At 33.8% G+C, this 16,030-nt stretch overlaps 1 protein-coding gene across 1 annotated transcript in view; it reads right to left on the reverse strand.

Annotated features, from left to right (window-relative positions):
* Positions 1–16,030, reverse strand: part of Abca5 (ATP binding cassette subfamily A member 5) — a 68,028-nt gene that overhangs the window by 42,990 nt on the left and 9,008 nt on the right. Inside the window, exons 6-10 of the mRNA XM_004630054.2 lie at positions 15,135–15,276; positions 13,833–14,021; positions 12,152–12,299; positions 11,436–11,604; positions 10,034–10,092 (exon numbers count right to left, since the gene is read on the reverse strand). Coding sequence (XP_004630111.1) covers positions 10,034–10,092; positions 11,436–11,604; positions 12,152–12,299; positions 13,833–14,021; positions 15,135–15,276 — 707 coding nt within the window. The remainder of the gene's footprint in view (positions 1–10,033; positions 10,093–11,435; positions 11,605–12,151; positions 12,300–13,832; positions 14,022–15,134; positions 15,277–16,030) is intronic.

A 16,030-nucleotide genomic window follows, 5' to 3' on the forward strand; every position in this document is an offset into this window, starting at 1 on the left:
GAAACAAATGGAATTGGTGGACATTTACAGAGTGTTTCACCCAAACATAGCTGAATACACATTTTTCTCAGCTACACACACATTTTTCTCAGCTGCACATGGGTCATTTTCTAAAACAGACCACATACTGGTCCATAGGTCATGCTTAAGTATATGCAAGAAAACAGAACTTATCCCATGCATATTATCTGACAACAGTGCAATTACAATGGAAATAAATGACAAAAGAAACCAGAAACCCCCCTACATACATGGAAATTAAACAACATCCTACTCAGCAACCAATGGGTCACAGATGAAATTAAATAAGAAATTCAACAATATCTACAATTCAATGAAAATTCAAGTTCAGCTTATCAGAGTTTATGGAATACGATGAAAGCAGTTCTCAGAGAGAAATTCATAGCTGTGAACTCACACATTAGGAAAACAGAACGCGAACAAATAAACACCCTAATGCTGCACCTCCAACAACTAGAAAAGGAAGAGCAAACCAAACCCAGAACCCAAAGAAGGGAAGAAATAAAGATTACAGCAGAAATTAATTCAATAGAGATGAAGAAAACAGTTCAAAGAATTAACGAACCAAAAAGCTGGTTCTTTGAAAGAGTAAATAAAATTGATAAGCCTCTAGCTAACCTTATCAAAAAGAGGAAATAAAAAAATTCAAATACAAGCAATAAGGAATGAAAAGGGTGTAATCACCACAGTCCCAGTGGAAATTCAGAAATTATCAATAGCTACTTTGAGAATGAAATGGACAGATGAAATGGAAAGATTCCTACAAAGGTACAAATTACCAAAGCTGAATCAAGATATAACCACTCTCAATAGCCCAGTAACAGCTAATGAAATACGAGATGTAAAAAAAAAAAAAAAAAAAAAAAAAAAAAAAAAAAAAACCTACCAACAAAGAAAAGTCCACGTCCAGATGGATTCACAGCTGAATTTTATGGAAGATATAATCTCTATACTTCTCAAACTCTTCAATGAAATTAAAAAAGAAGCAATCCTCTCAAAATCACTCCTGGAGGCAAGTATTACACTGATACCAAAACCAGCGAAAGACACAACTAAAAAAGAGAACTACAGGCCAATCTCCCTCATGAACATAGATGCAAAAATACTCAATAAAATCCTAGCCAAAAGAATACAGCAAATCATCAAGATCATACACCATGACCAAGTAGGATTCATCCCAGGGATGCAAGGATGGTTTAATATTCAAAAATCTATAAATGCAATACACTATATCAATAGAGTGAAAACTAAAATTGACAAAGTCTAACATTCATTCATGTTCAAAGTCCTACAGAAAATTGGAATAGATGGTCTCCACTTCAATCTGATAAAAGTCATTTATAAAAACCCAATGGCTAACATAATTCTAAATGGGGAAAAACTGAAATCTTTTACTCTTAGATCTGGTACAAGACAAGGATGTTCTCTATCACCCCTCCTATTCAATATAGTTCTGAAATCATTAGCTAGAGCCATTATACAAGAGAAAGAAATAAAAGGAATAAGAATATGTAAAGAAGAAATTAAATTATTATTTGCAGATGACATGATACTTTACTTGCAAGACCCAAAAAACTCCACCAAGAAGCTACTAGAATTAATACAGAAATTCAGTAGCATAACAGGATACTAAGTCAATACCCAAAAGACAATAGCATTCCTTTACACAAATAACAAACACACTGAGAGGGAAATTATAGAAACAATACCTTTTACAATAGCATTGAGGAAAATGAAACACCTTGGAATTCATCTAACTAAAGAAGTCAAAGATCTTTTCAAGAAAAATTACAGTACTCTGAAAAAAGAGATAGTAGAGGATTTCAGAAAATAGAAAGATATTCCATGCTTCTGGATAGGAAGAACCAACACTGTGAAGATAGCCATACTCCCAAAATTGCTGTACAGATTTAATGCAATCCCTATCAAACTACCATGAACATACCTCACAGACCTAAAGAAATCATTCCTAAAATTTATTTGGTACCAGAAAAGACCTAAAATAGCTAAGGCAATCCTGGGCAATAAAGACAAGACACGAGGCATTACAATTCCTGACTTGAAAATATACCACAAGGCAACTGTCATAAAATCCGTATGGTATTGACAACAGGATAGATCCAAGGATCAATGGAATAGATTAGAAGACACTGAAGCCCCTACGAACACACTCAGCCACCTTATCTTTGACAAAGGGGCCAAACATACTCACTGGAAGAAAGATAGCCTCTTTAACAAATGGTGCTAGAAAAACTGGCTCTCTACATGCTGAAAACTAAAACTTGACCCAGGTCTATCACCATGCACTAAGCTAAAGTCAAAATGGATTGAAGATCTAAACATTAAAACAGAAACACTAAATCTCCTGGAAGAGAAAGTAGGAGGAACTCTTGAAAACTTAAGGGTAGGCAAAGAGTTCATGAACAAAAATCAAATTGCACGAGTAATACTGTAAAGTATTATTAACTACTGGAACCTCTTCTTACTGAGAAGTTTTTGCACTTCAAAAGAAATTACCAACAAAGTGAAAAGACAACCCACAATTTTGGAAAAAATCATGACTAATAGGCACTCAGAAAAAGGTCTGCTCTCTACAATTTATAAATAACTAAAAAAACACTAGGGCCCCAAAATTTAAAGACCCACTCCAGAAATGAGCATCCAAGATGAACACACACTTCTCAGAGGATGAAATTAAAGAAGCAAATAAATATATGAAAAAATGCTCCATATCACTAGCCATCGTGAAATGCAAATTAAAACAACATTGAGATATCTTACCCCAGAAAGAATGGCTATCATAAAGAAACCAACCAACAACAAATGTTGGAGAAGCTGTGGGGAAAAAGGAACTCTTCTCCACTGCTGGTGGGAATGTAGACTGGTGCACCGTTATGGAAATCAGTGTGGAGACTCCTTAGAAAACTAGGACTGGAAATCCCTTTTAAACCAGCTATTCCCCTACTGGGAATTTTCCTGGAGGATCTGAAAACATCATATCATAGTGATATATGTATACTTATGTTTATAGAAGCACAATCTGTGATAGCCAAATCTTGGAAACAATCAAGATGCCCGTCACTTGAGGAATGGATGAAAAAGATGTGGTACTTTTATACAATGGAATATTACTTAGCTATAAAGAATGATAAACTCAAAGCCTTTATATTTAAGTGGATGCCAGCTGAAGATATACTCATAGGTGAAATAAACCAGACACATATTTAAATATTGTAGTTTCCCTAGTATAAGAAGTCAAAAGAAGAAATACGGGGCCGGGGAGATGGCTCAGTAGAATAGGCACTTGCCTGGCAAGTGCAAGGACCTGAGTTCAATCCCTGGTTCCGCAAAAAAAAAAAAAAAAAAAAGAGGAGAAGAAGAAACACAAATAGAAAGGTGTAATACAATTAAAAGGAAAGCAAGAACTTGAGGACTAGACAATGAAAAGACAGCAAGGAGAAGAGCTAGGAAACATAACAGAGCCAAGCCATACAGTTATATGTACAACATGGGTAAGTCAATGATCTTGAGAATCTTCAGAAGATTTTCGAATCTAGCAATTAATTGGAAGGATTCTCACCCTGACTAACTATATATACTGACACCTGTGAACTAAGCAACCGCACTGAAAATGGCAATTTGTAATAGTAGGTTCATGCTTGGAGTGCCTCTTATTCTGGTGTTCTGAATATATGCTGCTTGTCATGACACACCAGTTGCTGCCGTGCTGTCTCTCAGGTAGATGATTGTTTAAAAAGGAAGAGGGTGGTGAACGAAGGAAGGAGACAGAAAAAGGAGTGTTGCAGGACTGTCCTGCTACAATGTTGTATATGGTAGATTTCTGGACTTATGTATAAACACATAATTCTTTATTCCAATTTTTAAATATATTTCAACTTTTAAAAATTTTTTTCGTCATATTCTGTAGGGACTTAAAGTTTAACATATCAATACTTGATGGAAAATACCTGCTCCATGTTATGCCTACAGTGTTTGATATTCAGATAGTGAGGTTAAGCTTAACAGTCTAGGTTGTATGGTAATGACAATAAGCTTCTCTTCTGAAGGGTTAAGAATCTAAGTTTGCAAACCAAAAGTTAGAGAAAAAGGAGGGCCACAAGGAAAGCCAACACTTTGGCCCTAGCCTTTGAATTTCAATTAAGACTCAGGACATATGAGAACTTGTACTATAACATCACGGAACTCAGCTGTGTCCCAAATTTTCTGATCAAGGAGATTATGGGGCCAAAGAGGAAAGTGATCGATGATATAGAGTGTGCCTAAGGAGAGTCACAGGGAGAGAAAACATTCTCTCAGGCTTTCACAGAGAGCACATTGGCCAAGCAATGGCCGTTGACTCATCCACATGGCTGACACACACAAAGGATCTACAATCTGAGGTACAGGGTCTCAGCATAAATCCTGAGGGGATTTGACTGACCTTATCAGATCCCAAAGCTACAATTCTTGCTACACAGGTCTTGCTTTATATTGGTCTTAAAAATCCAGCAGAATAGTATAAAAACGAAGTATAAGAAGTAAAGCCATGTTGTTATGTTGAGCTGTAGGGGACTCAGGTCAACAACTTCTGACACTGCCATTCAAGCAGAAGACCCAATACTATTATGGACTACTGCGCTATTTTGGAATATTTTGCTGAGTTCACATACCTATAATATTTAAATGACGGAATTAAACAAAAATGGGGATACAGATGAATGACTATTTTTTATCTGTGTATTCAAAATGGTTAGGATAGATATATAGTTACATTCTCTTAATTCAAGGAATAGAGGGATTCGTTCTAATAGTGTTTGTAAATAGGATATCATGTCTGCATCTTGTACAACAAATAGACACTAGGAAAACAGTATGCAATGTGCTAATTACTGGAACTGTCCTACCAATTTGATTTGAAACTGTCTCATTGCTATTTATTTCTCAATAAAATTATGGAGAAAAAGAAATAAATTTAAGTGCACTGTATAACCAAAGAAGTACAAATGTTAAGGCACACAAAAATACCTAGGAAGTATGTTATAGTAAAATTTCAGAAAACTAAAAAAAAAAAAAAAAAATTACAGCCAGAGAAAATGAATATAGTAAATTTAGAGGAATTATAAACCTGTTATAGTCTTCTTTGCAATCAAAAATATGTGAACAAGAAAAACAATTAGATTTTAAAATGCTCAAACAAAATATTTTCCAAACTTCGAAGTATACAGAGAAATATCCTTCAGAATTGAATGTGAATTAAAGATATTTTCAAATGAAAACCAAATATATCACTAGCAGGAAAGACTTTGTGCAGAAGGAAAACTGCCCTACATGAGAGATCTGATGTAAAAAATAAGAATAAATGAGGCAGTAAGTATGTAGATGAATCTAAATGAATTGTCCTTTAAAAACAGTATTATTCTTTATTTAAAATACAAGATTAAAACACATATATATATATATATAATACTAAATAAGTTAGAAAAAAGATATTTGCTTTCTTTATCTGGAGAAAAGTAAAGCCATGATTTATAAATCGGAGCTGTATGACATCTCAGGTAATGACTAAAAGCAGGTAGCATAACTAAGAAGCTCGTGGAGGAAGAATGAGAAACAGCACATTAAAAAATACTGATGTCTTGTGGTACAGCTAGGTGGCTGGAGGACGTGAGATCATGTGGAACAGAAGCAAATAACCCTACCTAAAGAGCACTAAGGAGCAGCTACTTACAACCATCACGTTTGTCCACGCCACTGTCTAACTCCAGCTAACCCACAAGTGCCTGAAGGACTTCACAGCCAAGTCAGGGACCTATCAGGACGTAGCAGTGAAACAAGGGCTGCCATAAAAGTGCCTATGAATCTGGGCGGCTTATAGTATATAGACAACTGACTGAGTATCTACAAAAAGCAGTATATTCTAAAGCCAACAAAACAGTAATATGGAATGAGCAAAAAGAATTTAGAGAGAGAAAATCAACAAAGCCCAAAACTGATTTCAACTGAAGATTAATAAAACACACCTATAAAACCCATCAAAATTATAAATTGCTAATCAAAATTATAAATTTCTAAAGAGAGACATGACTATGGATTAGGCAGACATTAAAAGATGTTAGGGCTGGGTGTCCTGGCGCACACCTGTAATCCCAGCACTAGGGAGGCTGAGGCAAGAGGATTGCTGCAGTTCAAGGCCATGACATCCCATCTCAAAAAGACAAAAAAAAAAAAAAAAAAAAAAAAAAAAAAAAAAAAAAGAAAGAAAGAAAAAAAAAAGAAAGCAAAGCAAAACAAAAAAAGACCTTAAACCCTGAATGGTAGTGCACGATTGTAATCCAAGCTACACAGGAAGCTGAGCAGGATGACGGAGGACAAGTTGAAGGCCACCACAGGCAACATAATGAGACCATGTTTCATAATAAAAACTGAAAATAGGCTGAAATATAGTGCAGTACTTTATGGGTTCAACCCCAACACCACCAAAGAAAAAAGAAAAAGATTACTAAAAATAACTTGAAATAACCTATCTTGGAAATTTAAGTATTACAGTTTGCTGAAAAATAATTCACCAAGACAGGCACACTAGGGGAAATGGACAAACTAATTCAAAATAAGTTTTTTTCCTTTTGGCCAGCACTGCAGATTAAACCCAGGATCTTCACACTGAGCTACGTCCCTATCTCATTTTTATCTTTTAGGGACAGTCTCATTAAGTCACTGAGTTTCCCAGGATAGTTCTGAATTCGTAATCCTCCTACCTCAGCCTCCCATAGTGCTAGAATTACCTGCATGCACCCATATCCAGCTGCTAACTCTAGTATTTACAGGGGATTCTAAGAACCCAAAATCCAACAACGAAAATTCTCAACACTAACTATAAGGCCATATTAGTTGAACAGTATAGAAACAGTAACAGCTAAAGACAACAGTGGAAGAGAATACAGTCCAGATGTTAACAGACACCTATGATTATGATTAAATCACCTGATTTAATTTTGAAACAGTTACACAGGTTGGTTGAACTCCACTTGTCAACAATTTGGTAAGTTCTGACATATACATACAAATGTAAATTATCACCACTGTCAAGAAACTCCTGCACCCCCCAAAACTTTAAGGGTGCTCCCTTTAAAATTTCCCACTTACTGCCATTCATCTGCAGCAACCCAGTGAGCTGCTGCCCTTCACTGCCATTTATTTTTATAATGTTTCATAAATGGAATTAGATCTCTTTATATGTGACAACATAAATTTTGGGATTCATTCATGCTGCAGCATGAGTTAACTGTCCATTCTTTTTTATTGCTATGTAACATACATTTCCTGGTACAGATATGCTACATTTGGTGTATCTGCTTATTTGTTTGGGAATATTAAAAATAAATTTTCAATGAACATCCATGTTTATTTTTATGGGCATTAGCTTTCATTTCTTTTTGCTGCCTTCCTAGAAGTGGAATGACTGGGTCACATAGCAGATTTATACTTAATTTTTTCACAAACTGTCAACTAGCTTCCAAAGTAGCTGTACAATGTTTCCTCTAGCAATGTTTGAGTTCCAATTATTCTACATCCTCATCAACACATATGCCATGATCAATCTTTTTAATTTTAATCATTTTAAGTTATACACTGATCTATCACTTTGATTTTATGTATTTATTTATTTAGGTTCTGAGGATCAAACTCAGAGCCTTGTGCTTGCCAGGCAGGCACTTATGCCACTGAGCTACAGCTCAGGCCCAATATTACTGCGATTTTAGTTTGCGTTGTCCCAAAGACTAATCCTGCACATCACTTATTTGCTATGTTTTTTTCTTCACTGGCCAAACCTGTTCAAATATTCTGTCCATTTGCTAATTAGATTTTTTGCATGTCCTGCATAGAACCCTTTAGTAGATATATGCTTTACAAGTATTTCCTCCAGGTCAGTGGTCTGTTTTTTGATTCTTTTAACAGAATCTTATCATTAGGTGACTAATTTTTATACTCCCATTTATGAACTGGGTATCTTACACAGTAAGTTTCAGACTTATGAACATCTGTGTTGCAAGCTTTGGCAGGTGTCCTGCAAAAGAGTCACTTTGTCAACCTAAGAAGAAATCCAATCTACAAACAATTCTCCTGGAGCAGACCTTGAGCTTTTGGTGTCACATCTAAGAAGCTTGGGTCCACCCCAAAGTCTAATCCATAAGATTCCTCCTATGTTCGCAATCTATAAATTTCACTGTTTTAGGTTTTATGTTTAAAGTATATGTTCTATTAGCTTTTGTATATGGTGTCAAGTATGGAGCAAAGCCCACTTCTACTTTTTGTTTTGATTACATGCCAGTATCTATACAAGATCATTTAAACAGCATTTGTTCAAAAGTATGTCTGCTATTAAATTCATTATTAATCAATTCAATGACAACCTAATATTGCCCATAAAAATATATGTACTATTTGTGTATTCTCTTATTCTACTTTATTTAGTTCTCTGTTGCTGTTTTGCCAAAAATCATAGTCTTAATTATTTTAATATTTATATGAGGCCTTGAAATAAAAACACTAGTTCTTGGCCTTTGTTCAAGTTGTTTGGAGATTTTAGGTTATCTGCACATACATATGAATTACAGAATATCAAACATCAACAGAAAAAAAAAAACTAATAGGATTTTGGCAGAGTTTCAAACTGCTGAGTTCTAATAGGATGCACCTCTAAATACTGAGTCTTCTAATCCATGAATGTGATCCCTCTCAAAGTATTTAGCTCTCAGTTTATCTCAGCAATGGTTCTTTTTTCAATATACAAGGCCCCTGTATCTTTTATCTGATTTGTTTATAAATAACATTTTAACTAGTTAATACTATTTTGAATTTTATTGTCTTTGTTGTATGTGAAAATACAAATAATTTTTCCATATTTACATTGTTTCCTATTACCTTGATAATCTCACTTTTCAGTTTTACTATTTGTATTATGGGGATCTAACTGAAGTTTCTAAATCGACAAATCAAGTTAATTGCAAAATTTCACTACTTCCTTGGCAGTCTAGATGTCTACCTCCTTCTTTTGCATCTTTGCATTAGCAATAATTTCTATCCAAATAACCTACTTAAAGGCAAAATATGACTTTCAATGTTAAGTAAAAGAAGAATAAAAAAAAAAAAAGTAAAACAAGAGTCAAAGAGCACTGTAAATCATAAAAGAACACATACATGAGTTGGGTATTACCCATATTAAGTACTTGTGCTCTACTAAAGATACTATTATCCTAGTAAAAAGACAAACTTCAGACTAGAGAAGGATAGATGAATATCTTTTGCTTACAAAAGTGATCTAAAATGTAGGAAAAAAAAAAACCATGCACTTTACGTAATAAAAACAATTCCATACACCAATAATCACATGAAAAGGTAATCAGCAGCACTAGTTACTAGTAAACGCAAATTAGAGCCACATTAACATACCAGTATCCCCGATCAGAATAAAGCCAAAAAGATTAACAGTGCAGTATGTGTATGTGTGAATGAGCATGTATGGTATTTTACTGTCCTGGAGGACCCCTGACTGAGATACTGCTAAACATATTGCAATTTTTTATTTTTTCTTTTTTTTTTTGCAGTACCAGGGATTAAACCTGGGACCCTGCACCGGCCAGTCAGGTGCTTATGCTGCTATGCTACATCCCTGGCCCTACAATTTTCAATACAGTTCCTCACAAGAAGTATTATCAGGCCCAAATATCTGTAGAGTACTGAGGTTTGGAAACTCTACATTAGGCCAAAAGAGTTTTTTAAAAAGGAATTCATATATCTACGCACACATAATAATAAAATGAAAAAGGACATAAACTTGCTGTAATACTTGAGTATTTTTTACCTTCACATAGACTACTTCTTGGTTTTATGACTAATAAAATGTTAATTTCATTATATTACATAAAGTATCTCTAAAAATAAGACAGATGGTTATAAAAAATTTTATTTTGTACTTTACTACTGTGAACCAAATCCTAGGAAAGCTACTTACCTCTTAGAGCCTCCACATTTTCATTCTTCTTTTTGTATGTCTTCTGAATACCACTTATTCTGAAAAACACAATTTTTAGTATATTTCTATCAAAGTTGTTTAATTCTAAAATGTATGTTATAGAATTTGAGCTCACTGTATATCTCTCGCAATCCATGGTACTTCCTAAGCACTGAAGGAAGGGTTGCAGACCCACATTGAGGTAAGTTATTTAAATACTATTTTGTTTTTCTGGGGGAAAGGAGGCAGGTTCAAGAGAGATTTTGTTGACATTATGTCAAAAAAATGATTGGCATTCTTGTTCCAAAATGGAAGAATAAAGAAAGGTCATATTTAATGGGAATAAAGTACCTTCCTGCTAAGACAACCAGTCAAAGAAAGTTGATCGTAAATACAGAATCATACAAAATTGTTTTATCTAGTGCTATTTTGGGGTAGCAATGGGGATCAACACCAGGGCCTCACATGTACTAGACAGGCACTCTACCCCGAGTTACATTCCTAGCCCTAAACCATTTCAAAGAAGCTACATACATAACATTCCTCTCCTTTCCACTTTAAGAATCATTCATTCACTTTTCATGTTAAGTCAACCTCTAAAAATAAGAGAAGCAGTTGATTGCAGTAATTTAGGATTTCTTTTTATCTCTGGTTAATTAAATATCTGTAATATCTATAACGTTAGTACAGGGGCATAAATATCATTTCATGTTGGCCCATCTCCTGAACTGTCTGTAAATACAAAGTGATTGCTTTATTCTATTTGAGATTTTTGTATATAGAACTAACAATTTTATTGATCAGTTTAAATTTCATCCCTCAAAATGCTAACTACTGTCCCACTACATACATCTTAAGTATTTGACTGTCGCTTCTTTTTATACATTTTTCTTAAATTAAAAAACATTATACATGACTTTTTTCAATTTATTGTTTTTCTTCCATATTTTTATTAGATTTGGGCTCAATTATTATAACAAGAAAAAACACTGAATTCTTTCAATTCTTAAATATTAAAGTATTACTATAATTTCTCACAATACTAAAAATCTAAGAAATTAAAGTTTAATATGTTGCGTATCACAACTCAACATGAATCAAAGTGCAGAGCATTCTGTGCCAGTCTACACAGTTAGAAGTGCTATGAACAGCGTAACTGGATAGCCACTGGGTCTTATTATTTTTATAATCCTCCACTGATAGGTAATATTTTATATCTCACAGCAACTTTATCCTCAATGGCTGCTAGGAAAATGAGAATTTTAAGGAAAAGCAGCCTACCCAAAGACTATATTTTAAAATCATAATTATCAAATCTATGCTACCATATTCATAAACAGATCAAAAACATAAAACTGGCAGCTTCCATCACAGTCTTTATACCGCAAAGATTACATCATACCTTATGGCTTCTTTGCCTACAAATTCTGAAGAAACAGGTTCAACAATTTCACTAAAAGTAATATTCCCATTAACGTTGCCCTCTGATAACTCCTTATAATTTCTTTTGTTTTTTGACCAATATGATGGTTTTAAGAAATATAGAGATGATCTCCTTAAGCCAAATTCCCCTGAAAAATAAAAATTAAAAAATGAGTTATACAAATTATTTCTGAAAAAGTTTTTTAATCACAAAGACAGGAAATGAACTATTAACTTAATTTTAAAACTACATGGAGCCCAAGACAGGATGAGAATGCAAACAGAAGTAACAAACTCCTGGGGCAAAGGAAGGAGCTGTTAGATGTTTAATATTACTACTGAGAGTTGGTTCACATGCACGATAAGACATAAGAGCATTACTTCACAGTAATCTTCATCGTAATTTTATTTTCCCTAAGAGGCAAAACAATAAAGACTTTAAAAAAGATTTGATTAGGGAAGGAGTTAGTTCAGCCATCAGTGTGCAGTTCAGATAAACCACCCTCTACACGATCTCCCTAGGTTCACCTGTCCAAACCCATGGTTTAAAATATAGTCATTCAAAATCCAATTAAAAGTTTTGACAATCAATATAACTTAAGACACTTTCTGGAATAATCCAACCCTGTAGTCGACCTTATGTGGGCCAAAATAACTAAAAATCTTTAAAATACAGTTCAATAACCAAAAACATACCTGGAATGACCTGATCGAGATAGACAGCCAGGAGGACATAGAATACACTGTTAAGCATCAGCATGATAACAGTAATAACCAGAGGATATGGGCCTTCAGTGAAATTAGAAAATGAAGCACCTTCATTGAAGTCTTCTAAATGCATGACCTGGAAAATAGGAACACCAGCTTTATTATATAATAATGATTTTAAAAAGCAGAAGCGTTTAGTGTTATTCATTATATCTCATATAACCAAAATGAGTATTTTAAATAAACTGACACCACTTTATCAAAAAATATGATGTCACCAAATAGAAATTTACCACAAACATTCACTTCAATCAAGTTTTTAATGCTGTAATTTTAAACTCTGCTACATCAACTCTTGAGGCCTTTCGTTCTAATGCAGTGACTATCAAATGAAGTAAAAGTAAAGTGTGATATGAACAATAACTAAAGCACACTAAAGGATTACTGTCTAAATGAAAGGAAAATAATCACACTACAGAGGATCAAACTGTGCTCAGTATCTCAACACTGAAAGAGAATTTGGCAAACTAATGCAATTATTACAGTATTACTGATAGACACATGTGCCAAAACAGAAACAGAAAGATTACTAGAGGGTGGGACCTCACTTAGGACTTTCCCTGCCAGCTGTTATGTTAATAAACTTTATACTCTGAATTTCAGCCCTGTTATTTGTGAGATTAGAGGTGAATTAAGTGATAATGAAAGGGCCTGCCACTCAGTACAGAAACATAGGGATGAAAGTGTAACTCTCCCTTCTTAACAAAAGGGGGATTCAGAGGACTCTCAAAATGAGTAGCAAAAGCTCTGAGGTTTCAATCAACTGAAATTTCTATTTTTTGTTGTTCGTTCTGTTTTGTTTTAGCAATATAAAGACTTGCTATATTTTACAGTCCAGGCTACTTTTGAACGTGTTATGGAGCTACACTGGCCTGGAACTCGCACTCCTTCTGCCTCAGCCTCCCCAGTGCTTAGGTCGCAGTCATACGCCACAACACCTGGCTTGAAGTAATTAAAATTTAACTTAGTATTTATAATATCTATCTTAGTCTGATAAACCAGGATATTCTAGTCAATCAACACTAACATTCTCTTATACAGTATATGTTTTTTCTTTGTACCCCAGCCAAATATATGTTCTAGTACATAAAGTAGTTGTTCACACCACTTCTTTCACTTACAGCCTGACTATATCTGTAAGGGAAATAAAATCTAATTTACACATCTAAATATCGTTTAGGAAAAGGACAATTCCATGAAGACCTGGCCAAAAAAACCCACTGCATTTATGCCAAATCTGTTCTACTCCATGCACATTTTTGTACTTTCTTAAAATTACAAATGGTAGCAACACAGCAGTCTAGATTACTTGGCATGGAAACGAAAAAACTTCTAACAAATGGGGTCACTACACCAAAACAGAATACTCGAAAACTACGGTAATAAAAAGTGATGAACTTAAAAACTGTTACTCAGGCTGGTCTCTAAACATTCCAAATAACAGAAATATAAATAAAAGTAGACCTTAAATGTACTCTAGTACTCAAACATCTCTGCTTCCTCATAATAAAATTATAATTTTTTAACAAATCAAAAGTCATATTGATGGTAGTATTGTATAGAATTCAAGAGAAAAAAAAAAAGAATGCAAAGGCAACATGTTACCTACCTGTGCAATGCCAATTAAAAAAGTACACTGACAAAAAGGACTTAAGAGCCATACTAATGACTTGGGAAAACTGTCCATGAGGACTATCAAAAGGCCCACAAATCCAAAGCCCACGGTGACAAAAAATTCAACTATTCCCACATGTTTTGACTTTTTAAAAAGAGGCGTCAACATTAAAGCAAAAAATACCTATAACATAGAAACGTTAAGATTAATGCATCGTTTATATATGCTGGCATGAAAACAAATTAAACTCTGCTTGTGAAAAAATGCGCTGTGGTCCCTGGAAAAGACAATTATTAAAATACACTTATTTCTAAATGACATAGTAAGGTTTTTTCATACAAATAGTAAAACACATTTTAAAAATTTAAACTGACAAATATTAAAGACTGCACTTCATCTGCATCATAAGCAAATGAGACCACACATACACCACAGAAACTAAATTTCTGCACTTAGATGTGTAAAATATGTGAACAAAACCCTGGGGCTGGGGAGAGAGCTTAGTGGAATAAGTGCTTGCATGGCAAATGCAAAGTCCTGAAAGAAAAAAAAAGGACTCATCTTTTAAACTTCATTTTTGGCATGATATAAAATCAGGTAAATATATAGAGAAGTACAAGTTACAGTATTCATAATTTATCATTTTAAACAGTAGAGGTAATAGTCAAAACGCTTAATAACTGGAACAGATGGATGGATAAGCAAATCAGAATGAAAGCTTGAACTTACAACAGAGGCTGGTCACTACAGCCAGCACCCAGCCAGGATGCCATGCAAGTATCGTGACTATTACAGACCTATACTTACAAAAACATTTTTAAAAATAATCACCCTGTAGCCTCAGTTAACGTTGAACAATCAGGATTTTATGAAGACAGGGGCAAAGGCCATGAGTGAGTAATTTTAATTACAAACACAATTATATAACAATAAAGAGACTTAACCACAACTGAAATACTGGATAAATTTAAGCCTTGACTATTTTTAACTTTTTAAATATACGGACACAAAAAGATGCTACATGATTTATTATTTTTTTAAATGTATTTAGTAGAGGGTCTCACTACACAGATTGGACTTGCATGATCCTCCTGTTTTTAGCCTCCCAAGTGCTGAGATTACAGGTGTGTGCCACCACGCCCAGTCTCTACATCATTTATTAAGTAATTTATCAGTAACCTAGCAACAATGTAACTTTTATGGAAAAGTGGGTATAACTAAACCAAGAAAAATATTTTGCTAAATTCTCAAATATTCTGACACTTCTTTATTCTCACTTCAAGTTAAAATACTTACAGATGACAATCCATATAAGAAAAAAAGCAAAAATATCACAAAGCTGCTACTGTTAGGAAATAACGAAGAGGCTGTTGCAATGACTGCCATAAGAAGGGACATAAGGAAAATCAAACTTGCATAGAGAAGAACCCAGGAAAGCCTAAAATGAAAAGGCAAACACATGTATGGTCAAATGCACGGGCTTCCATAGTCAAAAAAGCATTCTAAATAAAAGCTCAAATTAGGTTTACATATTTTATTTTTAAGTCAATATATTTCCATGCATATTCATATACTGGAAATTAATACTCATAAATAAAGATACAGTACTGGTTAAGTTACAGATAAAAGCATAATCTGATATAATGATAAAATGGTGTCAAAGAGACAAAAAGTTTTAAAATAACAATTAATGACTGATTTAAATCTAATACTTTCAAAAATTCAATAGTCCTGATTTTTATAGAATTAATGGGTTCATGATTTACTTTATAGAATGTACTATAACTAAAATTCTGATGGCTTTTGTTACTATAAACAATAAAAACTCTTTATCAATCAATGGCATAATTACAGTTACACAATACAAGATAAAAAATGGGGTCATCACTTTTACTCAAAATTTCTCTTAAAATCAGAGCTCAATAAAATTGTTATAGTATTTGATTTCATTTTATTTTTATTGTTCCCAGGTAGCAGATTGAGTTAATGTATATCAAAAATACTGAATGAAGACTATAAAGCAGTTATATTAACAGAATTTAATCCACTATTTTATAGGAGTAAATAGAGGCACCTAGGAAACTGATTTGTCTTTTTAATTCAGCAATTGTTTCCACACAAAACACTTTAAATACACAATGCATGTTGAAAACCATTCACTCCTACAACGTAAAAGAGAAGAAAGAAAATGT

This window comes from Octodon degus, unplaced genomic scaffold, assembly GCF_000260255.1.
Source record: "Octodon degus isolate 3935 unplaced genomic scaffold, OctDeg1.0 scaffold00033, whole genome shotgun sequence".
Lineage (NCBI taxonomy): Eukaryota > Metazoa > Chordata > Mammalia > Rodentia > Octodontidae > Octodon > Octodon degus.